This window comes from Macaca mulatta, chromosome 1 (genome assembly GCF_049350105.2).
Source record: "Macaca mulatta isolate MMU2019108-1 chromosome 1, T2T-MMU8v2.0, whole genome shotgun sequence".
NCBI lineage: Eukaryota > Metazoa > Chordata > Mammalia > Primates > Cercopithecidae > Macaca > Macaca mulatta.
The window spans coordinates 193,329,211-193,355,191 of NC_133406.1; the positions used below are offsets into that span (position 1 = coordinate 193,329,211).

The 25,981-nt window shown below is 42.6% G+C and overlaps 1 protein-coding gene across 2 annotated transcripts in view; it reads right to left on the minus strand.

Moving 5' to 3' along the window:
• Positions 1-25,981, minus strand: part of CMPK1 (cytidine/uridine monophosphate kinase 1) — a 44,588-nt gene that overhangs the window by 11,037 nt on the left and 7,570 nt on the right. Inside the window, exon 2 of one of the 2 annotated variants that reach the window (NM_001193618.1) lies at positions 684-830. The exons of the other annotated variant lie outside the window; for it this stretch is intronic. Coding sequence (NP_001180547.1) covers positions 684-830 — 147 coding nt within the window. The remainder of the gene's footprint in view (positions 1-683; positions 831-25,981) is intronic. 2 annotated transcript variants of the gene reach the window in all.

Genomic DNA, 25,981 nt, shown 5'->3' on the forward strand with positions numbered 1-25,981 from the left:
ACATGTGGTGGCTCTCTCCTGTAATCCCAGCACTTTGGGAGGCCGAGGTGAGAGGATCACTTGAGCCCAGGAGTTCCAGCCTAGCCTAGGCAACATAGTGAGACCCTGTCTCCACAAAAAATAGAAAAAAATTAGTTGGGTGTGGTGGCATGTACCTGTAGTCCCAGCTATTCAGGTGGCTGAGGTGGGAAGATGGCTTAAGCCTGGAGGGTTGAGGCTGCAGTGAGCTATGATCAGGACACTACACACCAGCCTGGGTGACAAAGACACTGTCTCAAAACAAAACAAAACTTTTGATATTTTTCATTACACACATGAAAGGTGGATTTATTTTTATTATTAATGTTGTTTGTTTATTTATTTTTGAGAGGAGGTCTCACTATGTTTCCCAGGCTGGACTTGAACTTCTGGGGTCAAGCAATCCTTCTGCCTCAGTCTCACAAGCAGCTGGGACTACAGGCATATGCCACCACTCCTGGCTTTTAAAAAAATTTTTTTGTAGAGATGGGGTTTCACTAGGTTGTCCAGGCTGGTCTTGAATTCCCAGCCTCAAGTGATCCTCTTGCCTTGGCTTCCCAAAGTGCTGGGATTACAAGTATGAGCAACTGCCTGGCCAAAAGGTAAATTTAATTTCTTGTTTCCTCGCTGGTTTGAACTGGTTGGCATTCATTCACACCCCTTACCCTCTTTAATAAACTGATGGTTATCTCAACTGGTACAATCTTTCCTTCTTTAATGTACTTTTCAATAAGTTCACCATACTGTGAATCTGGGTTCTTCCTTTCATCACGAAGCAGCTCTCCTGCAGAAAGGTGTGTGTAGCCATATTTCTGGAAGAAGCACACATAAGAAAAATATCAGAATTCATTCAACCCAGTGGTGGGATTATACTTTTTTCCTTTGTATCAATTTCTATATTCTAATTTTTCTATAATAAAGAAGTTTTGCTTGTATGTTAAATAATAAAGAAAAATTTAAGATATTTCACATAATCCAGTTTCTTAATGGGTATCTTTATTCTTCATAGCTATAATGTTCATGTAAATATATCCTGGCTGGGCACAGTGGCTCATACCTGTAATCCCAACATTTTGGGAGGACGAGGTGGGTGGATCATGAGGTCAGGAGTTCGAGACCAGCCTGAACAACATGGTGAAACCCTGTCTCTGTTAAAAATACAAAAAATTAGCCAAGTGTGGTTGCGGGTGCCTGTAATCCCAGCTACTCGGGAGGCTGAGGCAGAAGAATGGCTTGAATCTGGGAGGCGGAGCTTGCAGTGAGCCGAGATCGCACCACTGCACTCCAGCCTGGGTGACAGAGCAAGACCCCGTCTCAAAAAAAAAAAAAAACAGAAGAAGAAATGATCAAAAGTGTATTTTATTAAAGGTTTTTTAAAAAAACTCCCATCATTTACAGAAAATAGAAATAAGTACGAAACTGTTTAACTCCTTAAACTCAATTTAAAATTATTCCCACACCATTTATAAATGCCTACTTTAATCACTGAGTATACACAAACTTCTGAGAGTTGGGTGCAGAAAGAACTTTATAAAAAATGAGGTGTGACCTACCTTCCCACTTACTATAGACCCTTTTTGAAAAGCATTTTTCAACTACTATCCACAAAATTTTATGGCAATTTTATTTCCCAGTTTATTTTGACTCCTACTTGGAACTCTTTGCTTGCCGAATGCTCTACTCTGGTCTAGTGATTATAGCATATGGTAATATTGAATAAATGGAAAGACAAACAGTACTAAACAATGGCAAACACTCAGTGAAACACCAACAATATACAGAGCACTCTGTAATGCTCTACTGTATGAACAGATACATTTAGAAGCCCAGTTAGTAATTTAGAAATTAGAACACAGTTTGCTTCCTGACATGGGAGAGTTCAATTTTGCAAGCTTTATATTGCATTAAAATGGGTGTTGGGTCTGGTATCACTTTAGGTGATGGCTCACGCCTATAATCCCAACAGCTGGTGAGGCCAAGGAGTGAGGATCACGTGAAGCAAAGGAAGGAGGATTGCTTGAGACCAGGAGTTCAAGTCCGGCCTGGGCAACACAGGGAGACTCCATCTCTATGAATAATTTTTTTAAAATTAGCTGGGCGTGGTAGTGCATGCCTATGGTTCCAGCTACTCAGAAGGCTGAGGCAGGAGGATTGCCTGAGCCTGGGAGATTCAGGCTGCAGTGAGCCGTGATCATACCACTGCACTCCAGCCCAGGCAACAGAGTGAGACTGTGTCTCAAAAAAATAAATAAATAAATGAGAAACTAGTTGGAAATTGTAGATATATACAAATAATCTTTTAAAAAATAATTTAGCTGGCATGGTGGCTCATGCCTATAATCCTAGTGCTTTGGAAGGCCAAGGCAGAAGGACTGCTTGAGGCCAGGAGTTCAAGACCAGCCTGGGCAACACAGCAAGACCTCGTCTCTACAAAAAATTTTATTTTTTGTTGTATTTTATTACTTATTGATTGACTGAGATGGGGTCTTGCTCTTTCACTCAGAGTGGAGTGCAGCAGCACAATCACCATTCACTGCAATCTCAACCTCCTGGGCTCAAGCGATCCTCCCACTTCAGCCTCCTGAGTAGCTGGGACTACAGGAATGTGCCACCACACCCGGCTAATTTTTATTTTAATTTTTTTATAGAGATGGGGTCTCACTATGTTGCCCAGAATGGTCTCAAACTCCTGGTCTCAAGCAATCCCTTAACCTCTGCCTCCCAAAGTGCTGGAATTATAGGCAAGAGCCACAGCACACGGCCTCTACAAAAAAATTTGTTTAATTTACAAACAATAATTAGGGGCCAGGCGTGGTGGCTCATGCCTGTAATCCCAGCTACTCAGGAGGCTGAGGCAGAAGAATCACTTGAACCCAGGCAGCAGAAGTTGCAGTGAGCCAAGATCACGCCACTGTACTCCAGCCTGGGCTAAAGAATGAGACTCCATCTCAAATAATAATAATAATTATTACTATACGGTTTGTCAAAAAGAAAAAACCACCTTACTTGCAAAATCCAAGGAAACAAAGAATTCAAATGAATATAAAGATGTCAAACCTATACACAGGTGTCTCATGTTCTCAGTCACATTCCATTTTTGTAAATTATCTATTTAGCAGCTTTTTATACTATATTTTTCTTAAGGATTTTGCTAATAATGCTTTCCTCTTACCACAGTTACAGCAACAACAAAAAAGCAACTATCACTTACATATAAATTATTATGGCATTTTAATAATAGCTAGACTTTAAAGAGCATATTTTCAAAGCATTCTGCTGTCATTAAGTAATCACTGAAGCCAATTTTGAGGAAAGCAAGAATAGATATTTTCCAGCCTTAACCAAAACTTTTTCACATTCTCTGAAATTTCCTTGCAATTAAAACTTAGTGGGTAACTAACAACAGTCTTAAGAGCAACATTCAAAGCCACAGCAACTTACAAATACTGTAGCTACAATTATAAGCTACTATTGAACTAAAAATAGTAACTATTTTTGTTGTTGTTCAGACAGGGTCTTGCTCTGTCGCCTAGGCTGGAGCACCATCTCTGCTGACTGCAACCTCTGCTTCCCGGGTTCAAGCAATTCTCGTACCTCAGCCTCCCGAGTAGCTGGGATTACAGGCGCCACCATGCCTGGCTAATTTTTGTATTTTCAGTAGAGACGGGTTTTACCATGTTGGCCAGGCTGGTTTCCATCTCCTAACCTCAGGTGATCTGCCCACCTCGGCCTCCCAAAGCGCTGGGATTACAGGCATGAGCCACCATGCCCGGCCTAAAGATAGTAATTTTCTAGTGACAAATATATACACTCAATTCACTTAGAATAAGTGCCTAAAATTTTAACTGAAATTTCTCCTTTAAGAAGTTGAAAAACAATTCAATAACCTTTACGGATCATGCACTAAGATTTGGAGGGAGAAAAAAGCACCATGTTCACAACGAGTACAAAATGGCATTCTATTTTACTCCAACTAGGCAAATGTTGACAACTTTATGGGGTCAAATCTCAAACTATATCTTGTTCAATTTCTCTCACTTTTTTTTTGTTTTGTTTTTGGAGACAGGGTCTCACTCTGTTACCCAGGTTGGCGTGCAGTGGCACGATTTCAGCTCCCTATAACCTCCACATATATACATATGTGTGTGTATAGTTTGTTTGAGACTGTCGCCCAGGCTAGCGTGCAGTGTCGGCTCACTGCAAGCTCCGCCTCCCGGGTTCACGCCATTCTCCTGCCTCAGCCTCCCAAGTAGCTGGGACTACAGGTGCCCGCCACCACACCCGGCTAATTTTTTTATTTTTAGTAGAGACAGGGTTTCACTATGTTAGCCAGGATGGTCTTGATCTCCTGACCTGGTAATTCGCCCACCTCAGCCTCCCAAAGTGCTGGTATTACAGGCGTAAGCCACCACACCCAGCCATATATTTATATTTTTAATATATGATATTATAAATTTTATACTATATTACATATATTATAAATTATATACTATATTACACACACATTTTATATATTATATATCATAAGTTATATGATATAAATTGTATAATATATGAAAATGTAATTTATATATTACACATTATATTAACTTCTATGTTTTTTAGTCTTGCTGTCTCTAAATATATATAAATATATGAATATATAAAACTATATATAGGCCGGGTGCAGTGGCTCACGCCTGTAATCCCAGCACTTTGGGAGGCTGAGGCGGGAGGATCACGAGGTCAGGAGATCGAGACCACCCTGGCTAACACGGTGAAACCCCGTCTCTACTAAAAATACAAAAAATTAGCCGGGTGTGCTGGCGGGCGCCAGTAGTCCCAGCTACTCAGGAGGCTGTGGCAGGAGAATGGTGTGAACCCAGGAGGTGGAGCTTGCAGTGAGCCGAGATTGCGCCTCTGCACTCCAGTCTGGGTGACAGAGCGAGACTCCGTCCCCCCTCCCAAAAAAAAAAAAAAAAAAAAAACTATACATATACACATACATCTATAGTTTTTTATATATATTTATATAAATATATATTTTATATATATATATTTTTATATTTATTTTATATATATATATAAAACTATTAGGTGTCCTTCAGATTTACATCTGTGAAGCACTGAAGACTAAGGTTATGTTGCATTCTCCATAAGACTACTAAACCTTAAAATCTTTTTTTTTTTTTTTTTTGCCATGAACCCATATCTAAAGAGAGAGCCTTAAAATCTAAATGCTGGTTACATGCTGTCAACAATCTACCTTCACCCAAACACCCCCAAATGCTGCAGGTACTATGGCACGGCAGGGAGGCAGTCATCCAGATGCACCAGTCTGGTGCCTGCTGCAAACAACAGCTTTAGAGCCCACAATATCCCAGCAACACTTTATGTAAGTCTATTATCTGTTTCAAAACATTTCTTTTTTTTTAGACGGGATCTTGGTCCATCACCTACGCTGGAGTGCAGTGGTGCAATCTCGGCTCACTGCAACCTCTGTCTCCTGGGTTCAAGCGATTCTCCTGCCTCAGCCTCCCAAGTAGCTGGGACTATAGGCACCCGCCACCATGCCCAGCTAATATTTGTATTTTTAGTAGAGACGGGGCTTCATCAAGTTGTCCAGGCTGGTCTTGAACTCCTGACCTCATGATCTGCCAGCCTCGGCCTCCCAAAGTGTTGGGATTACAGGTGTGAGCCACCGTGCCTGACTGGTTTTTTGTTTGTTTTTCAGGTGGAGTCTCACTCTGTTGCCCAAGCTGGAGTGCAGTGGCGCAATCTCGGCTCACTGCAACCTCCGCCTCCAGGGTTCAAGCGATTCTCCTGCCTCAGCCTCCCAAGTAGCTGGTACTACAGGTGCCCACTACTGCACCCGCCACCGTGCCCAGCAAATTTTTTAATATGTTTAGTAGAGACAGAGTTTCACCATGTTGGTCAGGCTGGTCTTGAACTCCTGACCTCAAATGATCCGCCCGCCTTGGCCTCCCAAAGTGCTGGCATTACAGGCCTGAGGCACCACACCCGACCTCAAAACAGCTCTAATAGTACTTTTACCAATTACAGACAATCTCTGACTGAAGATGGTTCAATTTACAATTTTTCGACTTTACAATGGTGTGAAAGCATACACATTCAGTATGCTCCTCATTTATGATGGGGGTTACCTCCAAATCCATCGTAAACTGAAAATACTGTACTGTAAGTTTAAAACACACTTTGACTTACTACACAACCACATTTTAAGTTGAGGAACATCTGTAATGTAAATAAGACATCTGATAAGGATTTTCCAGAAAAAAATACCTGCCATCCCTGAGGAATTTACTTTCCTTTGACTATAAGAATACACTGCCCAGATATTTACTGGCCAACGTTTTAGAATTTCTTCCAGTCGCACCTATAGAGGTTAGAAAAAAGGGTTTTTCCTGTAATCACTCTTAAAGGAAGCTTATCATTAAGAAAAAAATTATGTCTAGCGGGAGAAAGCTGAGTATAACATCTGACTTAAATTGCTAGTGGATTCCTAATCTCATTTTTAGTTTGCACTCACAGTATCTGTAAATGTGTGCATTGCATTTGACCATGCATATTTCATCGCAAATCCACATATTAAAGTATGGAAGTTCTCAATGAAGCTAAATATTTTCTTAAGTAGAAAGCTTTTGCAGAAAACCTCCAAATTAGCGTGAAGCATGTTTCTTTTTCTAATTAAAGAGTTATATTTTAAATTAGCCAGGCGTGGTTGCACGCGCCTGTAATCTCAGCTACTAGGGAGGCTGAGGCAGGAGAATGGCTTGAACCCGGGAGATGGAGCTTGCAGTGAGCCGAGATCGCGCCACTGCACTCCAGCTTGAGCAACAAGAGTGAAACTCTTATCTCCAGGCCAGATGCGGTGGTTCACACCTGTAATCCCAACACTCTGGGAGGCCAAGGCGGGCGAATCACCTAAGATCAGGAGTTCAAGACCAGCCTGGACATGGTCAAACCTTGTCTCTACTAAAAATACAAAAAATTAGCCGGGCGTGGTGGTGTGTGCCTGCAATCCCAGCTACTCTGAAGGCTAAGGCGGGAGAATCGCTTGAACTGGGATGCAGAGGTTACAGTGAGCCAAGACTGAGCCACTGCACTCTAGCCTGGGCAACAAGAGAGAAACTCTGTCTCCAAAAAAAAAAAAAAAAAAAAAAAGGCGAGGTGCTGTGTCTCACACCTGTAATCCCAGCACCTTGGGAGGCCAAGGCAGGTGAATCACCTGAGGTCAGGAGTTTAAGATCAGCCTGACCAACATGGAGAAACCCTGTTTCTACTAAAAATACAAAATTAGCCGGGCATGGTGGCGCATGCCTGTAATCTCAGCCACTCAGGAGGCTGAGGCAGGAGAATGGCTTGAACCTGGGAGGCGGAGGTTGCGGTGAGCCAAGATTGCGCCATTGCACTCCAGCCTGGGCAACAAGAGCAAAATTCGGTCAAAAAAAAAAAAAAAAAAAAGTAATATTTTAAAAGCTTATATCCTGGAAAGGAGAAAAGGAAGGATATAATCCATTGAACTGCAGACAATTACAACATTTCCCTCATTTCATTTTCCTCAATGTTTTTTCCCTTGTAATCTGAAAGACCAAAATAGACATCCCTTTATCAACTAAGATGGACCCTAAGGTTAAGGAAACAAAAGTTGTTTACAGGTCCGGGATTCAGGGCCTGGCTGGCAAGGCAAATTTCTAAATGCCTACAGCTACAAGAAAAAAATCACACTCTTGCAAATTATCAGACCCCTCCTAACTCTGATTTACAACCCAGACCACTATAACTGTGACTGCACAGAGGACCAGCCTTAGAAACATTCTTTTCTGATATGCAGTTGCAGATCTTAAGCCAGTTTCAGCCACTTTACAGAGGTTGCACACAAACTTCTCTTTGTGTCCTATAGTTTGCCCTTTGACATAAAGAGCCAAATTCCACCTTATTTTATTTACGTATTTATTTATTTATTTTTTATTTTATTTTATTTTTTTTTGAGACGGAGTCTCGCTCTGTCGCCCAGGCTGGAGTGCAGTGGCCGCATCTCAGCTCACTGCAAGCTCCGCCTCCGGGTCTACGCCATTCTCCTGCCTCAGCCTCCCGAGTAGCTGGGACTACAGGCGCCCGCCACTTCGCTCGGCTAGTTTTTTGTATTTTTTAGTAGAGACGGGGTTTCACCGTATTAGCCAGGCTGGTCTCGATCTCCTGACCTTGTGATCCGCCCGTCTCGGCCTCCCAAAGTGCTGGGATTACAGGCTTGAGCCACCGCGCCCGGCCTACGTATTTATTTTTGAGACGGAGTCTCGCTCTGTCGCCCAGGCTGGAGTGCAGTGGCGCAATCTCGGCTCACTGAAACCTCCACCTCCTGGGTTCAAGCGATTCTCCTGCCTCAGCCTCCAGAGTAGCTGGGATTACAGGCATGTGCCACCATGCCCAGCTAAGTTTTGTATTTTTAGTAGAGACAGGGTCTCACCATATTGGCCTGGATGGTCTCGATCACTTGACCTCATGATCAGCCGGCCTTGGCCCCCCAAAGTGCTGGGATTACAGGTGTGAACCACCGCACCCAGCAATTCCACCTTATTTTAACGCTAAAAGCCCACCCCAAAGTAAACATGGGATGAATGCTACATATATGTTTATCCATTGCACATGTGCCCAATTCCCCTCGTAAATATGTATAGCCTTTCTCCCAAACCGGCTTCATATTTAAGACTACTATATATTAGACCACATGAAGCGTAAAACCCAACCTGCCCGTCTCCTCCTCAAAGATGGAGCACAATCTATGCCAGAGACTCTCTACCCAGTATGCAAACTGATATCACCAATAAAGCTCCTCTTTCTACTATGTAGCCATCCTGGTGGTCTTTTGGATGACAACATCCATGTAAGAAAACCTTAATTCAGGAAACACTTCAACTTACCGTAAATCCATAAGTATTTGCTGTCTACAAAGTGCCAAGCAATGTGCTGATACAGAGGATGTAAAATGGTTATATTAACAAAGAATGCAATAGTGACTTGCATCTATAAAATGACTTGAGCCTCACTACTAATTAATAAATGCAATTCTTTATATTTGCATAACTTAAAGTCTTTAATGACTTGATGACTGTCTGCTTGGGGAAGTTGCTTCTTCAGAAGCAATGGCAAGAAAATAGAATAAATAAAACTTAAGAGTGAGTTAGAAGTCACTAAAGAGATTGTTTCCTCATCTGTGTAAGGCCTGGATGTCCCTCTAACATTTTACGGATGGTTTCTCAGATAATAGAGGATTATAGTATCTGACTTACATGCCAAATGGACCCTACAGAAAAAGTACACTGGAATTTTCACCGTCTACTTTTATTCTGTAATTGGTCAATTCCAGTATTTTTATTTATTTTAATTCATCTCAGCCATTTTGAATCAATTTGCATTCCCTACAATAGAAGGAATGGAAAATGATCAAAGATGAAGACCAGGCTTAGAAACCTTCAGGAAGGGCCGGGCGCGGTGGCTCAAGCCTGTAATCCCAGCACTTTGGGAGGCCGAGACGGGCGGATCACGAGGTCAGGAGATCGAGACCATCCTGGCTGACACAGTGAAACCCCGTCTCTACTAAAAAATACAAAAAAACTAGCCGGGCGAGGTGGCGGGCGCCTGTAGTCCCAGCTACTCGGGAGGCTGAGGCAGGAGAATGGCGTGAACCCGGGAGGCGGAGCTTGCAGTGAGCCAAGATCACGCCACTGCACTCCAGCCTGGGCGGCAGAGCGAGACTCTGTCTCAAAAAAAAAAAAAAAAAAAAAGAAACCTTCAGGAAGTCCAGGAGCTCAGACACAATAATTGGAAACTTCCAGATTTAATGGATAGGCACAGAGCTCTTGTTACTCTTAGGAAATGCTCACTTAGTCTTGTTAATTAAATGATAAATTCTTAATGTCACTGTAGAACATACAAGTTACATACTCATCTTATTTCTAGGAAGAAGCAATATCTTAAGTCTCTCATGTATCACTACAACCCAGATATTGTTCCAGGTGGTCTAAAAGCCTAGGAATCAGTTAATTCAGTTCTTAAGAGAATACTTGGAGAAAGGCACACAGCAAAGGTAACATGAATCTTTGTATACATCAAATCACTCAGATGAAGCCCTAACCTCTTCTATTTCTCCTTATAAAAGAAAGGTTTCAGGCTGGGTGCGGTGGCTCATGCCTGTAATCCCAGCACTTTGGGAGGCTGAGGCGGGTGGATCACTTTAGGTCAGGAGTTCAAGACCAACCTCTCCTATTTCTCCTTCTAAAAGAAAGGTTTCAGGCTGGGTGCAGTGGCTCATGCCTATAATCCCAGCACTTTGGGAGGCTGAGGCGGGTGGATCACTTGAGGTCAGGAGTTCGAGACCAGGCTGGTCAACATGGTGAAACCCCATCCATACAAAAATACAAAAAAAATTAGCTGGGCATGGTGGCAGGCGCCTGTAATCCCAGCTACTCAGGAGGCTGAGATAGGAGAATCGCTTGAACCCAGGAGGCAGAGGTTGCAGTGAGCTGAGATCATGCCTTTGCACTCCAGCCTGGGTGATAGAGCAAGACTTCATCTCAAAAAAAAAAAAAAAAAAAAAAGGAAGAAAGGTTTCTTAACAACCACTAAACAGGCCAAACTGTACTTCTTTCTTATTTTTTATTTTTATTATTTAGAGACAGAGTCTCACTCTGTCGCCCAGGCTGGAGTGCGGTGGCGCAATCTCAGCTCACTGCAAGCTCTGCCTCCTGGGTTCACGCCATTCTCCTGCCTCAGTCTCCCAAGTAGCTGGGACTACAGGTGTCCACTACCACGCCCGGCTAATTTCTGTATTTTTAGTGGAGGCGGGGTTTCACTGTGTTAGCCAGTATGGTCTCGATCTCCTGACCTTGTGATCTGCCCACCTCAGCCTCCCAAAGTGCTGGGATTACAGGCGTGAGCCACAGCACCCAGCCTGTACTTCTTTCTTATTATAAAAAGGTAAATAACATTAAAATGAGGATATCATTCACCTAGGGAATTTCAAAAGCAAGAAAGTTGGCCAAAAAGATTCAACTGCTTGAAAATGCAACATGTAAAGAACCTCATCATGAAGTAATCACATTTTAGTATCTCAGGTGCTCTTTAGGAACTAGAATTTATTTGAATTTAAGAATCAACACCAGAAAAATGTACAAAGGAGACGAAATTCCAAATAATAGTATTAAGCAAACATAACATTTGAGCATTTGCAAAACTATCAACCAAATGGGGAAATACATTTAGGGAAACACAAAGAACTCAGCAAAGATCACAAGAACCTGAACCTTACAGGAAATCACACACTCAGAACACTGAACTAGAGTGCTTAAGACTTTATAACTAAAACTAAAGTTTTATAACTCTGTCACAACCCAGTGTGACAGTGGGTAATTTAATCTTTCTTAGATCTGTTTGTTTATAAAACAGAAATATGTATGCTACCAAAAATGACATCTACACATACTATACTATACTATACTATACCATACCATACCATACTATACTATACTAACAGCCACAGCAAAATATCATTATTAGATGTCACAACTAGAAGCATCTCTTGAAGAACACACTCCTAAAAACAGGGACTACACTACTAGATTTAAGACCTCCTAAGAGTGACTGGGCACCGTGGCTCACGCCTGTAATCTCAGCGCTTTGGAAGGTCAAGACGAGAGGGTTGCTCGAGGCCAGGAGTTTGAGATCAGCCTGGGCTAAATAGCAAGATGTCATCTCTACAAAAAATGAAAAAATTAGCCTGGCATGGTGACACGCACCTGTAGTCCTAGCTATTCGGAAGGCTCAGCCAGGTGGGTAGCTTGAGCCCCAGGAGTTTGAGGTGGCAGTAAGCTATAACTGTGCCACTGCACTCTAGCCTGGGAAACAGAATGAGACTCTGTCCCTTAAAAAAAAAAAAAAAAAGGAAACCTACTATGACAGCACTCAAGGTAGGTCAGAGAAGAGATAGACAAACTCATACAGGTTACTCCTAGACCAAAGTCCAAAATAATCAGTGGTTTAACTACAAATCACACACCAATAAAGGAACAGAAATACCAAACTGGCTCAATATCAATATTATGTGCTATGGTTTGAATGTGCCCCAAGTTCCTCCCTAATGTGGCAGTGTTGGGACGTGGGGCTTAATGAGAGGTGTTTGGATCACGGAAGCTCCACCCTCAAGAATGGATTGGCTGGCACGGTGGCTCATGCCTTTAATCCCAGCACTTTGGGAAGCTGAGGCAGGTGGATCACCTGAGGTCAGGAGTTGAAGATCAGCCTGATGAACATGGCGAAACCCTGTCTCTAATAAAAATACAAAAATCAGCCAGGCATGGCGGCAGGTGCCTGTAGTCCTAGCTATTCAGGAGACTGAGGCAGAAGAATCACTTGAACCTGGGAGGTGGAGGTTGCAGTGAGCTGAGATCACACCACTGCACTTCAGTCTCCGCGACAGAGCGAAACTCAGTCTCAAAAGAAAAACAAAGAATGCATTAATGCCATTATCATGGAGTGAGTTCCCTGTAAAAGGATGAGTTTGGCTCGGCTCCCATCACGGGATGACACAGTGAGAAGGCCCTCACCAGATGCTGGTGGTGTTTAGGAATAAATGTAAAACTAAATGTGTAAGAATTATATGAAGAAACTAAAAACACTTTAGTGTAGGACAAATAAAATCAATATTATAAAAAGAAGGCAGACCAGGCACGGTGGCTCATGCCTGTAATCCCAGCACTTTTGGAGGTGAAGGCATGCGGATCACTTGAGGCCAGGAGTTAGAGAACAGCCTGGCCAACATGGTGAAACCCCATCTCTATTAAAAATACAAGAATTAACCTGACATGGTGGCACACACCTCTAATCCCAGCTAATTAGGAGGCTGAGGCACAAGAATTGCTTGAACCTGGGAGGTGGAGGCCGCTGGGGTCCTTGATTGCACCACTGCACTTCAGTCCGGGTGACCTGTCTCAAATAAATAAATAAATAGAAGGCATTCTGTATTACTAGATAGAAAAATTCGTACTGTAATTACTCAGTTCTCCACAAATTAATCGATAAACTTATGGCAACTTCAAGCAAACTTTGATTGGGATTTGTCTTTTTGTATTAAATGAAACTTGGTAAGTTGATTCTCAAACTTTTCAGAAAGAGTAAATGTGAGTGAATGGCCAAAACTGAAATAATATTAACAACTACAAATGAGGACTTGTCCCACCAGGTGACATAAGATTATATAAAACTACAGCAAGTAGAACAGGGTGGTACTGGTATAAAAATAGACAAATAGAACAATGAAACTCAAGAGAGTCCAGAAATAGACCCAAGTATAAATAAGAATTCAACAAGTAATAAAAGCACCTAAAATAGGTGGAGAAAAATGAACTATTTAATAAATGATACTTGTGCAACTGGCTATCCATCTGGGAAAAAATAAAATTAGATCTCTGCATTACACCATAACAAAACTAAACTCCAGGTGAATTAAAGTTCTAAAACACACAGCAAGTAAAAACCCTATGACAGTACTAGAGGAAAATAAACTGAGACAGGAAAAGACATCTTGCTTGGCACTAAAAGAGAACCAAAACAGCTAGGATTTATGTTTGAACACATTAATGATAAAAACTTTTGAACAAAGAAAGGCATCACAAGTATAATCAGATAATAAGTAACAGCCTGGAGGAAAATATTTTCACTAGACAAAGGTGATGGGATACTATATATCGCATATAAACAGATTCTGGCTGGGCGCCGTGGCTCATGTCTGTAATCCCAGCACTTTAAAAGGCTGGGATTACCACTGCACTCCAGCCTGGGCAACAGAGCGAGATTCTGTCACAAAAAAAAAAAAAAAAAAAAAAGGCCGGGCACAGTGGCTCACACCTGTAATCCCAGCACTTTGGGAGGCCAAAGTGGGTGGATTACGAGGTCAGGAGTTTGAGACCAGCCTGGCCAATATGCTAAAACCCCGTCTCCACTAAAAATACAAAAATTAGCTGGGCATAGTAGCACATGCCTGTAGTCCCAGCTACTCGGGAGGCTGAGGCAGAAGAATCGCTTGAACCCGGGAGGCAGAAGTTGCGGTGAGCCGAGATCGCACCACTGACTCCAGCCTGGGTGACAGAGCGAGACTCCCTCTCAAAAAAAAAAAAATAATAATAATAATAAATTAATTAATTTTTAAAAAGGCCGGCCATGGTGGCTCATGCTCCCAACACTTTGAGCCACCGGGCATGGTGGCTCATGCTTCCAACACTTTGGGAGGCCAAGGTGGGCGGATCACCTGAGGTCAGGAGTTCAAGACCAGCCTGGCCAACATAGCAAAAACCCATCTCCACAAAAATACAAACATTAGCTGGGCATGATGGTGTGTGCCTGTAATCTCAGCTACTTGGGAGGCTGAGGCGGCAGAATCACTTGAATCTGGCAGGCGGAGGTTGCAGTGAGCCGAGATCATGCCATTGCACTCCAGCCTGGGCGACAAAGACTCCATCTCGGAAAAAAAAAAAAAGACGATGTGATTCCATTTTCCACTGGATTAAAAGTAAAAATTTTCTACAACTAATTGTTCATAAAATTAATATAAAATAAAATGTTATATTCAGCAATGGTAAGAATACGGAGAAACCAGTATCTTCATACTTCATAGAAGTAGAAATCAATCTTTCAGAGGGCAATTTATTTAAGTTCATTCAATCAAAGTTTAAGTTTGCTCAAACTCTGACTCAGTAATTCCATTTCTAGGAGTTATGCTACTGTTGCACATGTGCACAAAGACATACGTACATGAATGTTTACAGCAGTGTCATTTGCAAACAAATGTCTATGTCCACCAAAACAAATCTAAACTTCCACCAATATGGGAATGGCTAAATAAACTATTGTGTACATTATGAAGTAGAACAATCTGTATGTTCCGATATGGAATGCTCTCCAAGATATACTGTTAAGCAAAAAAAAAAAAAAAAAAAAAAAAGCAAGTCACAAAACAATAAGCAATGTGTATGTGCATACACGTGTACATTATATCTGAGTATAAACACATCCAAAAAGGACCAGAAAGGCACGCACACAAAAACCTGACAAGTGACTACAGAAGGAGAGTAGGATGAGATTAAAGAGAACTTTCATGTTTTACTTTGTGTACTTTAAAAATTGTTTGAATTTTTTTACAATATACACATATACATATAAACTTCTAACATTTTAGTTTTAAAACAGCATGCACTATCCATACATCTTTATTTATTTATTGAGGCAGGGTCTTGCTCTGCTGCCCAGGCTGGAATGCAGTGGCACAATCACAGCTCACTGCAGCTTTTACCTCCTGGGCTCAAGTGATCCTCCCGCCTCAGCCTCCCACGTAGCTGGGACTACGGGCATGCCATCATGCCTGGCTAATTTTTTTACTTTTTTATTTTTTGTAGAGATGGGGTTCACTATGTTGTCCAGGCTGGTCTCAAACTCTGGGCTCAAGCAATCCTTCCACCTTAGTCTTCCAAAGTGCTGGGACTACAAGACTGAGCCACCACGCCCAACCTATACCTCTTTAAAAGGTAAATATCAGGCCAGGCGCAGTGGCTCATGTCTGTAATCCCAGCACTTTGGGAGGCGAAGGCGAGCGAATCACTTGAGGTCAGGAATTTGAGACCAGCCTGGACAACACGGTGAAACCCCATCTCTACTAAAAATACAAAAATTAGACAGGCATGGGGGCGGGTACCTGTAATCCCAGCTACTTGGAAGGCTGAGGCAGGAGAATTGCTTGATCCTAGAGGCCGAGGTTGAAGTGAGCCAAGATCGTGCCACAGCACTCCAGCCTGGGTGACAAAGTGAGACTCCATCTCACACAAAAAAAGGTAAATATCACAAGGAGGAAAGATTGATAATTTAAATGTTTTATTAACATCAAATCCTAAGAGCACAGCAAAATAAAATTCAGTCGTCTCACATTAGGTAAGGATAAGAATCCCAATATAAAAACCACCATTTGATATTAAGAAAAAAGGGGAACAGGACCTGCATAATCAAAAACTTATTTAAAATTTAAAACTAAGTCATGATAGAGAATAGCAGCTCTGGAGACATATTGGTGAACTGCTCTAAATCCAAAAATCAATTCAAGTGTTTAGATAAAAATTTTTCTGGAAAGTGATCCACTCCTTAAACAAAGGAGAAACAAAAGTATAATACAGTAACACAGAAACACACTGCATGGGCATGAAATCAAGAGTTACAGAAGGAGACAGAAAACAGTCCAGTTTTATAGCCTAGAAACAGATGGAAATTTAGAGACATACTCAGTTGAGAGGATCCATAAGGTATAGCAGCAAAAGTTTAAAAGGAAACATATTTCAATGAAGCTCTCCTCCAGACATTAGAGTTCAAAATTATAAGCAAGATATTCTGGAAATGCCACTTCTATGGCATAGACAATATAAGCATACTACCCTTAGTCTCCAAAATAACCCATTGGAGCACTTTCAGAACTTTATTGTGCCAAGTAACCTCTCTTAATTGACTTTTTAGAAAAAAATCAGCCACTGCTTAGATAACAAAGAATCACCTTCATTGTTACTTCAATAATCTGTGCTAATAGAAGTGTGAAAAAAATCATTATTTGGCTTTAAAAAGTAGTATTTTTTTTTAATTCTGGTATAAAATTTACCTTCATAAGTATATTTTGCTCAATCTAAAATTAAAGTCAGTTTAGTGATATACATTTTTAAACAATATTGCAATCAAACCACAGCCCAGCATGGGATTTAATGATGACCATAAATAACTACCCATTTCTATAATGTAGAGCAGACTACATGAGCCTCTTGGTTCTTGATTAGGGCCTAACTTCATCAAGGAAAATGACCTAAGAAGTGATAATCTTATGGAAAAATTTTCCATATTTTCTTTTCTGTCACGACTATAGAATAGAAAAAGCACTGAAAACCATTTACAAAATAGGTGACTTTTTGCTTAATGGGCATCCTACTAATCTGATTTAATTAACTTGAACTCAATTATGCCCTGGAGCTGGTCAAAGAAGTAATGAGAACCTGTGACCCCCCCATCCCTCCCCACCTTCCTTTCCATTTACCACTACCCCCTCTTTTCCACTCCCAACTCGTGGCACTATATAGATACCAGTTACATCTTTATTTTTGTAGTTTTGGACTAGCTTATCAGCCTTTTTAATCTCTACACCATAGGCAACAGAAAGCATACTATCTGTTCTATTGTACAAGATGTAAGATCTCCTCAAAATTTAAAACATTTTAAAGGACACTACCAAGAAAATAAAAGACAACCCACAGGATGGGAGAAAATATTTGTAAATCATATATCTGGATAAGGGACTTTAAATCTTTAAAATATATAAACTCTTACAGCTTGATAAGATATATAACCCCAATTAAAAGACGATTTTTTATTTTTATTTACTTACTTTTTTGAGATGAAATATCATTCTGTTGCCCAGGCTGGAGTGCAGTGGTACAATCTCAGTTCACTGCAACCTCCACCTCCCGGGTTCAAGCGATTCTCCTGCCTCAGCCTCCCTAGTAGCTGGGATTACAGGCATGCAACACCATGCCCAGCTAATTTTTTGTATTTTTAGTAAAGAGGGGGTTTCACCACATTGGTCAGACTGGTCATCAACTCCTGACCTCAAATGATCCACCTGCCTAGGCCTTCCAAAGTGCTGGGATTACAGGTGTAAGCCACCATGCCTGGCCAAAGACAATTTTTTAAATGCACTATTCTGAGGGGAAAAAAAAAGTCCTTCACACCTACTAGAATGGCTATAATTTAAAAAACAACAACCAAAACAAAAAAATGAGCATTGACGAAGATGTGGAGAAACTGAAACCTTTGTACACTGCTGGTGGGTATGTAAAATGGTGCAGCTGTGGAAAATAATTTAGTGGTTCCTTAACAAGTTAAGCACAGAATTACCATGTGACTCAGCAATTCCATTTCTATGTACATCCCAAAGAACTGAAAACAGACTCAACCAGATACTTGTACACCAATGTTCACTGCAGCATTATTCACAGTAACCAAAGGTGGAAACAACCTAAGTGTCCGTCAGCAGTTGAATGGTTAAGCACAATGTGCTGCATACATATCATGGAACATTATTCAGCCATAAAAAGGAAGGACGTCCTGATACATGCTAACATGGAGGAAGCTTAAAAACATTATGGGCTGGGTGCAGTGGCTCACGCCTGTAATCCCAGCAGTTTGGGAGGTCGAGGCAGGTGGATCATAAGGTCAGGAGATCGAGACCACCCTGGCTAACACAGTGAAACCCCTTATCTACTAAAAATACAAAAATTTAGCCAGGCGTGGTGGCATGTGCCTGTAGTCCCAGCTACTTGGGAGGCTGAGGCAGAATCACTTGAACCTGGGAGGCGGAGGTTGCAGTGAGCTGAGACCTGTGCCACTGAACTCCAGCCTGGGCAACAAAGCGAGACTCTGTCTCAAACAAACAAACGAAAATTCATGTTATTACCTACCTAAATCATACATAATTATACAGGTAAAGCTTGTGTGTTAAATTAAACATGTAACATTTTCCAATACCAATCAATGACTAACACATTCTGGAAGCTCCAAACAGAAAATGGATACAGAAACAGACTTTTGTGTAGTCCCAAATTAGGCATATTCAATTGCTTGTTGATATAGGATACATTCCAAAGGAGAATGGAACCAGCTTATAGGTCTTCTGGAGAAGACTGATGGAAACCAGGCATGGAAGAACATGTTTCACGGGACCCAGTCCCTCAAAGTGAAGGCCTCTGAGACTAGTAAGTAACAACTGCTGCTTTTTCCTTTACCAAAGTGATGGTTTGTTAACTTTACACACCAGGCAGCATAAAACTGTCAACTAACAGTATGTCTGTCACACCTGTTCCCTATTAAAGTTCTAAATGCTCTTATCACATGTTTAGTCTGTAAAAATGTTCTTAATTTGTCAGGTTAAAGCAACTAAAATGTAAGAGCAAACACATTTTCATATAGCAATTGGGCTAAAAGTATTAGCTTTAAGGTAGTAAGAATCAGTGTGACTAGGCCAACATGACACAAAAAATAAGACATCAAAATATATGTGCTGCCTCCATACTCCCAGCAGAGTCCCCACCCTTTCTCTCTGTAACCTGGACAAAAAGTCCCACTACTAGATTGATTTCTCTAATCCTCTGAATTTCAATTCAGAAAGCTACCCGTTAAAATACTGCACTCCTATGTGACTTTTGGAGGTCTTCAGTGATTACAATCCTTTTGCATTAGCATCTAAACTGGAATGTGGTACAGCAGATTCACAATAGTGCCCTGGGTTTAATTTTTTAAGGGAAACACAGCAATAGTCAAAGTGACACTATGTGAACTACCAGCTCAAGATAGTTAATTTTCAACTTAAGATCACAGACTGGGCACGATGGCTCACACCTGTAATCCCAGCACTGTGGGAGGCTGAGACAGCCAGATCACTTGAGGTCAGGTGCTAGAGATCACCCTGGCCAACATGGTGAAACGCCGTCTCTACTAATAATCCAAAAATTAGCCAGGAATGGTGATGGCGCATGCCTGTAGTCCTAGCTACTCGGGAGGCTGAGGCAGGAGAATTGCTTGAACCTGGGAGATGGAGGTTGCAGTGAGCTGAGATTGCACCACTGCACTCCAGCCTGGATGACAGAGTAAGACTCTGTTTCAACAACAACAAAAACCAAAAACAACAACAACAACAAAAAGATCATAGTACATTCCTTTCAAAGACATCATATCTTTGTGAGGCTGATTCTTTTATGGGTTGTTGCTGTGATAAAAACAAGTACCACATGAAAATTAATGTAGGACAGGCACAGCAGCTCATGCCTGTAATCTCAGCATTTGGGGAGGCCAAGACAGGAGGACTGCTTGAGGCCAGGAGTTCAAGACCAGCCTGGGCAACATAATGAGATATCTACAGAAATTTTAAACACTCAAGAGGTATGGTGCGATGTGCCTGTAGTCCCAGCTACTCATGAGGCTGAGGTGGGAGGATTGCCTGACTCCAGGAGTTGGAGGCTGCAATGAGCTATGATTGTGCCATTGCACTCCAGCCTGGGCAATAGAGCAAATGAATGAGAGAATGAATGAATGGAACGAAGGAAAAAAGGAAAGAAGGAAGGAAGGGAGGAAGGGAAGGAGGGAGGGAAGGAAGGAAGGAGGGAGGGAAGGAGGGAGGGAGGGAGGGAAGGAGGGAGGGAGGGAGGGAAGGAGGGAGGGAGGAAGGGAGGGAGGAAGGGAAGGAGGAAAGGAAAGAAAGAAAATATAAAAATAAAATAGGCTGGGCATAGTGGCTCATGCCTATAATTCCAAGACTTTGGGAGGCTGAGGCAGGTGGATCATCTGAGGTCAGGAGTTCAAGACCAGCCTGGCCAACGTGGTGAAATCTGTCTCTACTAAAAATACAAATATTAACCGGGTATGGTGGCAGGCGCCTGTAATCCCAGTTATTTGGGAGGCTGAGGCACGAGAATCGCTTGGGGAGGGAAGGTGAAGTGAAGGGAAGGGGAGGGGAGGGGAGGGGAGGGGAAGGGAGGGGGAGGCAAACAAACAGGGGCCGGGCACGGTGGCTCAAACCTGTAATCCCAGCATTTTGAGAGACCAAGGCAGGTGGATCACCTGAGGTCTGAGGTTCGAGAGCAGCCTGGCCAACATGGTGAAACTCTGTCTCTACTAAAAATATAAAAAGTAGCTGGGCATGGTGGTGCGCACCTGTAGCACCAGTTACTTGGGAGAATGAGGCAGGAGAATCACTTGAACTCAGGAGACGGAGGTTGCAGTGAGCTGAGATAGTGCCACTGCACTCAAGCCTGGGTGCCAGAGTGAGACTCCAACTCAAAAAAAAAAAAAAAAAAAGAGAAAGAAAAGAGACAGGGAGAGAGAAAGAAAGAAAATTAGTAAGAAATGCGGGTGGAAGTGAGCAATCTGATTCCAATGTATGAGAAGCAGTGCCCAACAGGCATATACATTTCATTAGTAAGTGTGGTTACTTAAGAATGAAATTAGGCCGGACGCAGTGGCTCATACCTGTAATCCCAGCACTTTGGGAGGCCGAGGCTGGCAGATCACGAGGTCAGGAATTCCAGACCAGCCTGGCCAACATGGTGAAACCCTATCTCTACTAATAATACAAAAATTAGCCGGGCGTGGTGGTAGGCACCTGTAGTCCCAGCTACTCCGGAGGCTGAGGCACGAGAATTGCTTGAACCCAGGAAGCGGAGGTTGCAGTGAGCCAAGATGGCGCCACTGCATTCCAGCCTGGGCGACACAGTGAGACTCTGTCTCAAAAAAAAAAAAAGGCCGGGTGTGGTGGCTCACACCTCCACACCTCTAATCCCCGCACTTTGGTAGGCCAAGGTGGGCAGATCGCCTGAGGTCAGGAATTTGAGACCAGCCTGACCAACATGGTGAATCCCCATTTCTACTAAAAATACAAAATAAGCCGGCATGGTGGCACATGCCTATAAGCCCAGCTACTCAGGAGGCTGAGGCAGGAGAATTGGTTGAACCCGGGAGGTGGAGGTTGCAGTGAGCCAAGATCACGCCATTGCACTCTAGCCTGGGCAACAAGAGCAAAACTCCACCTCAAAAGAAAAAAAAAAAAAAAGAAATTAAATTGCTACTTTTTTTCTCCTAATTTCTATGTATCATTTCTTCAAACAGCTACTAACTTGTTATAAAATACTTATTAAGAATTGTTTGGGGCCGGGCGCGGTGGCTCACGCCTGTAATCCCAGCACTTTGGGAGGCCGAGACGGGTGGATCACGAGGTCAGGAGATCGAGACCATCCTGGCTAACACGGTGAAACCCCGTCTCTACTAAAAAATACAAAAAACTAGCCGAGCGAGGTGGCGGGCGCCTATAGTCCCAGCTACTCGGGAGGCTGAGGCAGGAGAATGGCGTGAACCCGGGAGGCGGAGCTTGCAGTGAGCTGAGATCCGGCCACTGCACTCCAGCCTGGGTGACAGAGCGAGACTCCGTCTCAAAAAAAAAAAAAAAAAAAAAAAAAAAAAAAAGAAAAAGAATTGTTTGGAACTCATTACTTACTTAATATAGCTGTTAGGTATTTCTTTGTGCACTAGGGTTTTCATGGAAAAAAAAAAAAACTGAGACACTAAGGGCATCATAAACTGAGAACATTTGGGAGTCTTTAAGCTAAAATCTGAAGGATGACTAGGCATTTCAAAAACCATGTAGTAGAATGAAGGCCAGGTGTGGTTGCTCACGCCTGTAATCCTAGCACTTTGGGAGGCCGAGGCGGGCAGATCACCTGAGGTCGGAGTTCAAGACCAGCCTGGGCAACACGGTGAAACCCCATCTCTGCTAAAAATACAAAAAATTAGCTGGGCATGGTGGTACACGCTTGTAATCCCAGCTACTTGGGAGGCTGAGGCAGAAGAATCGCTTGAACCCGGGAGGCAAAGGTTGCAATAAGCCGGTATCATACCACTGCACTCCAGCCTGAGCAACAGAGCCAGAGTCTGTGTAAAAAAAAAACAAATAAATAAATGAAAAACATGTAGTGAAATGAGAGGGAAAAGACAGGGTCCCCACCCTTAAAGACATTACACTCTAGTTAGGGAGGCAAAACTGAAAGATAAACAGTTTCAAAATAATTTACAGTTAGGCCGGGCATGGTGGTTCACACCTGTAATCCCAGCACTTTGGAAGGCTGAGGCGGGTAGATCACCTGAGGTCAGGAGTTTGAGACCAGACTCGCCAACATGGTAAAACCCCATCTCTACTAAAAATACAAAAATTAGCCAGGTGTGGTGGTGGGCTGTAATCTCAGCTACTTGGGAGGCTGAGGCAGGAGAATCGCTTGAACCCGGGAAGTGGAGGTTGCAGTGAGCCGTGACTGTGCCACTGCACTCCAGCCTAGATGACAGAGTGAGACTCCATCTCAAAAAAAAAGAAAAGAAAAGAAAAGAAAAAAAATAATTTACAGTTAAACTTTAATATCTGCAAAGTTCTTTCATATCTGTTTGCATTCAAGGGAGTGTTTTTTGTGTCAGCCTCACTTATGTCAGTTTACTCTCTCACACTTTACTCAGAATTAAATCCTCCAATAACCCTATACAAGGATAACTGCTTTGAGCGTTTTCCATCTCCCAGCTGCTTCTTTCCCATTGTCCTTCAAAATTGAGCTCATACACATCACCTCCTCTGGGAAGCCCTCCCTGACTCATTAAACTGAAATTTAGATGTCCCCTCCCTTACCTAAACGGTATATTTGGTATATTTATATCATAGGATTTATCATTCTATCCTGTAGTCATCACCAATTAATTTCCTTGTTTCCTCACTACATTGTAAACTTTTGGCAGCAGGGTCTTTTTTTTTTTTTTTTAAGACATGGTCATGCCCAGGCTGAAGCACAGTGGCATGATCATGACTTATTGCAGCCTTCACTTCTCATGCTCAGGTGATTCTCCCACCTAAGCCTCCCAAGTAACTGGGACCATAGGCACGCACCACCAGGACTGTTAATTTTTTGTAGAGATGGGCTGTTCATATGTTTCCCAGGCTGGTCTTGAACTCCTTGGCTCAAGTGATTCTTGCACCTTGGCTTCCCAAAGTGCTGGGATTACAGGCGTGAGCCACTGCACCTGGTCAGTCTGTGTCTTCTTACTCAGTTCAACAACCAATATCACAGTGCCTGGCTCTCAAAAAATGTTTTCTGAATAAATGACAAGTACAGAGAAGTTACATATATATATGTAACTTCTTTTTTTTTTGAGACGGAGTCTCACTGTTGCCCAGGCTGGAGTGCAATGGCGTGGCCTCAGCTCACTACAACATCCTCCTCCCAGGTTCAAGTGATTCTCCTGCCTCAGCCTCCAGAGTAGCTGGGATTACAGCCTCCTGATCCACCCTCCTTGGCCTCCCAAAGTGCTGGGATTACAGGCGTGAGCCACCATGCCAAGTCAGGAAAATATTTTTTTTAAATATACACAGGGTCGGGCATGGTGGCTCACACCTGTAATCCCGGCACTTTGGAAGGCCGAGGCAGGCGGATCACTTGAGGTCTGGAGTTCAAGACTAGCCTGGCCAACATGGTGAAACCCCATCTCTACTAAAAATACAAAAATTAACTGGCTGTGGTGGCATGCGCCTGTAATCTCAGCTACTTGGGAAGTGGAGGCACAGGAATCTTCTGAATCTGGGAGGCAGAGGTTGTAGTGGGCCGAGATCATGACATTGCACTCCAGCCTGGGTGACAGAACGAGACTCTGTCTCAAAAAAAAAAAAAAAAAAAATACACACAGCTAATTATGCCATTTCACTTTAAAAAAAAGAATTGCCAGGCACAGTGGCTCATGCCTGTAATCCTAGCACTTTGAGAGGCTCAGGCGGGTGAATCACAAAGCCAGGAGTTCGAGACCAACCTGACCAACATGGTGAACCCCTGTCTCTACTAAAAATACAAAAATTAGCTGGGCATGGTGGTGAGTGCCAGTAATCCCAGCTACTTGGGAGGCTGAGGCAGGAGAATTTCTTGAACCTGGGAGGCGGAGGCTGCAGTGAGCCGAGATGGTACCACTGCACTCCAGCCTGGGCAACACAGTGAGATCCTGTCTCGAAAAAAAAAAAAGAAAAAAAAAAAAGAAAAACAGGAAAAAAGAATTTATTCTCAAAAACCTTAGAAAACAGATTAACAAATTTGTAAAAATTAAAATAATCATCCAAGCTGATATTCATATACTTCTGATAGAAATATAGTAAGTATAATGTTTGTGATGGTTAATTTTTGGTGCCCACTGGACTGGATTAAGGGATACCCAGATAGCTGGTAAACATTATCATCTGTGAGGGTGTTTCTGGAAGAGATTAGCATTTGAAGCAGTTGAGTGAGTACCAGCCTGGGCAACACAGTGAGACCTTGTCTTTACAAAAAATAATTAGCTAGGCCAGGCTAATTGGGAGGTCGAGGCGGACAGATCACCTGAGGTCAAGAGTTCAAGACCAGCCTGGCCAACATGGTGAAACCCTGTCTCTACTAAAAATACAAAAATTAGCCAGGTGTGGTGGTGGGTGCCTATAATCCCAGCTACTTGGGAGGCTGAGACAGGAGAATCGCTTAAACCTGGGAGGCGGAGGTTGCAGTGAGCCAAGATCACACCACTGTGCTCTAGCCTGGGTGGCAGAGCAAGACTCCATCTCAAAAAAATAAAATAAAAAATAATTAGCCAGATCTGGTGGTGTCAGCCTGTAATCCCAGCTACTCTGAAGGATAAAGCAGGAAGATTGCTTGAGCCAAGTGGCTGCAGTAAGCGGTGATGGAGCCACTATACTCCAGCCTGGGGGACTGTCCCAAAAAAATAAAAATTGGCCAGGATCAGTTGTTCACGCCTGTAATCCCAGCACTTTGGGAGACTGAGGTGGGTGGATCACGAGGTCAGGAGATCGAGACCATCCTGGCTAACACGGTGAAACCCTGTCTCTACTAAAAATACAAAAAAATTAGCTGGGCATAATCCCAGCTACTCGGGAAGCTGAGGCATGAGAATCGCTTGAACCTGGGAGGCAAAGGTTGCAGTGAGCTAAGATCACACCAGTGCACTCCAACCCGGGCGACACAGCAAGGCTCTAGCCAAATAAATAAATAAATAATAATAAATAAAAATAAAAATCTTAACTGTATTGGTCCATCCTCACACTGCTATAAAGAAATACCTAATAAAACACTGTCTCTACTAAAAACACAAAAATTAGCCAGGTGTGGTAGCACACACCTGTAATCTCAGCTACTTAGGAAGCTGAGGCAGGAGAATCTCTTGAACCTGGAAGACAGAGGTTGCAGTGAGACAAGATCGTGCCAAGGTTCTCTAGCCTGGGTGACAGACTGAGTGAGCCTCCGTCTCAAAAAAACAAACAAACAAAAACACAAAG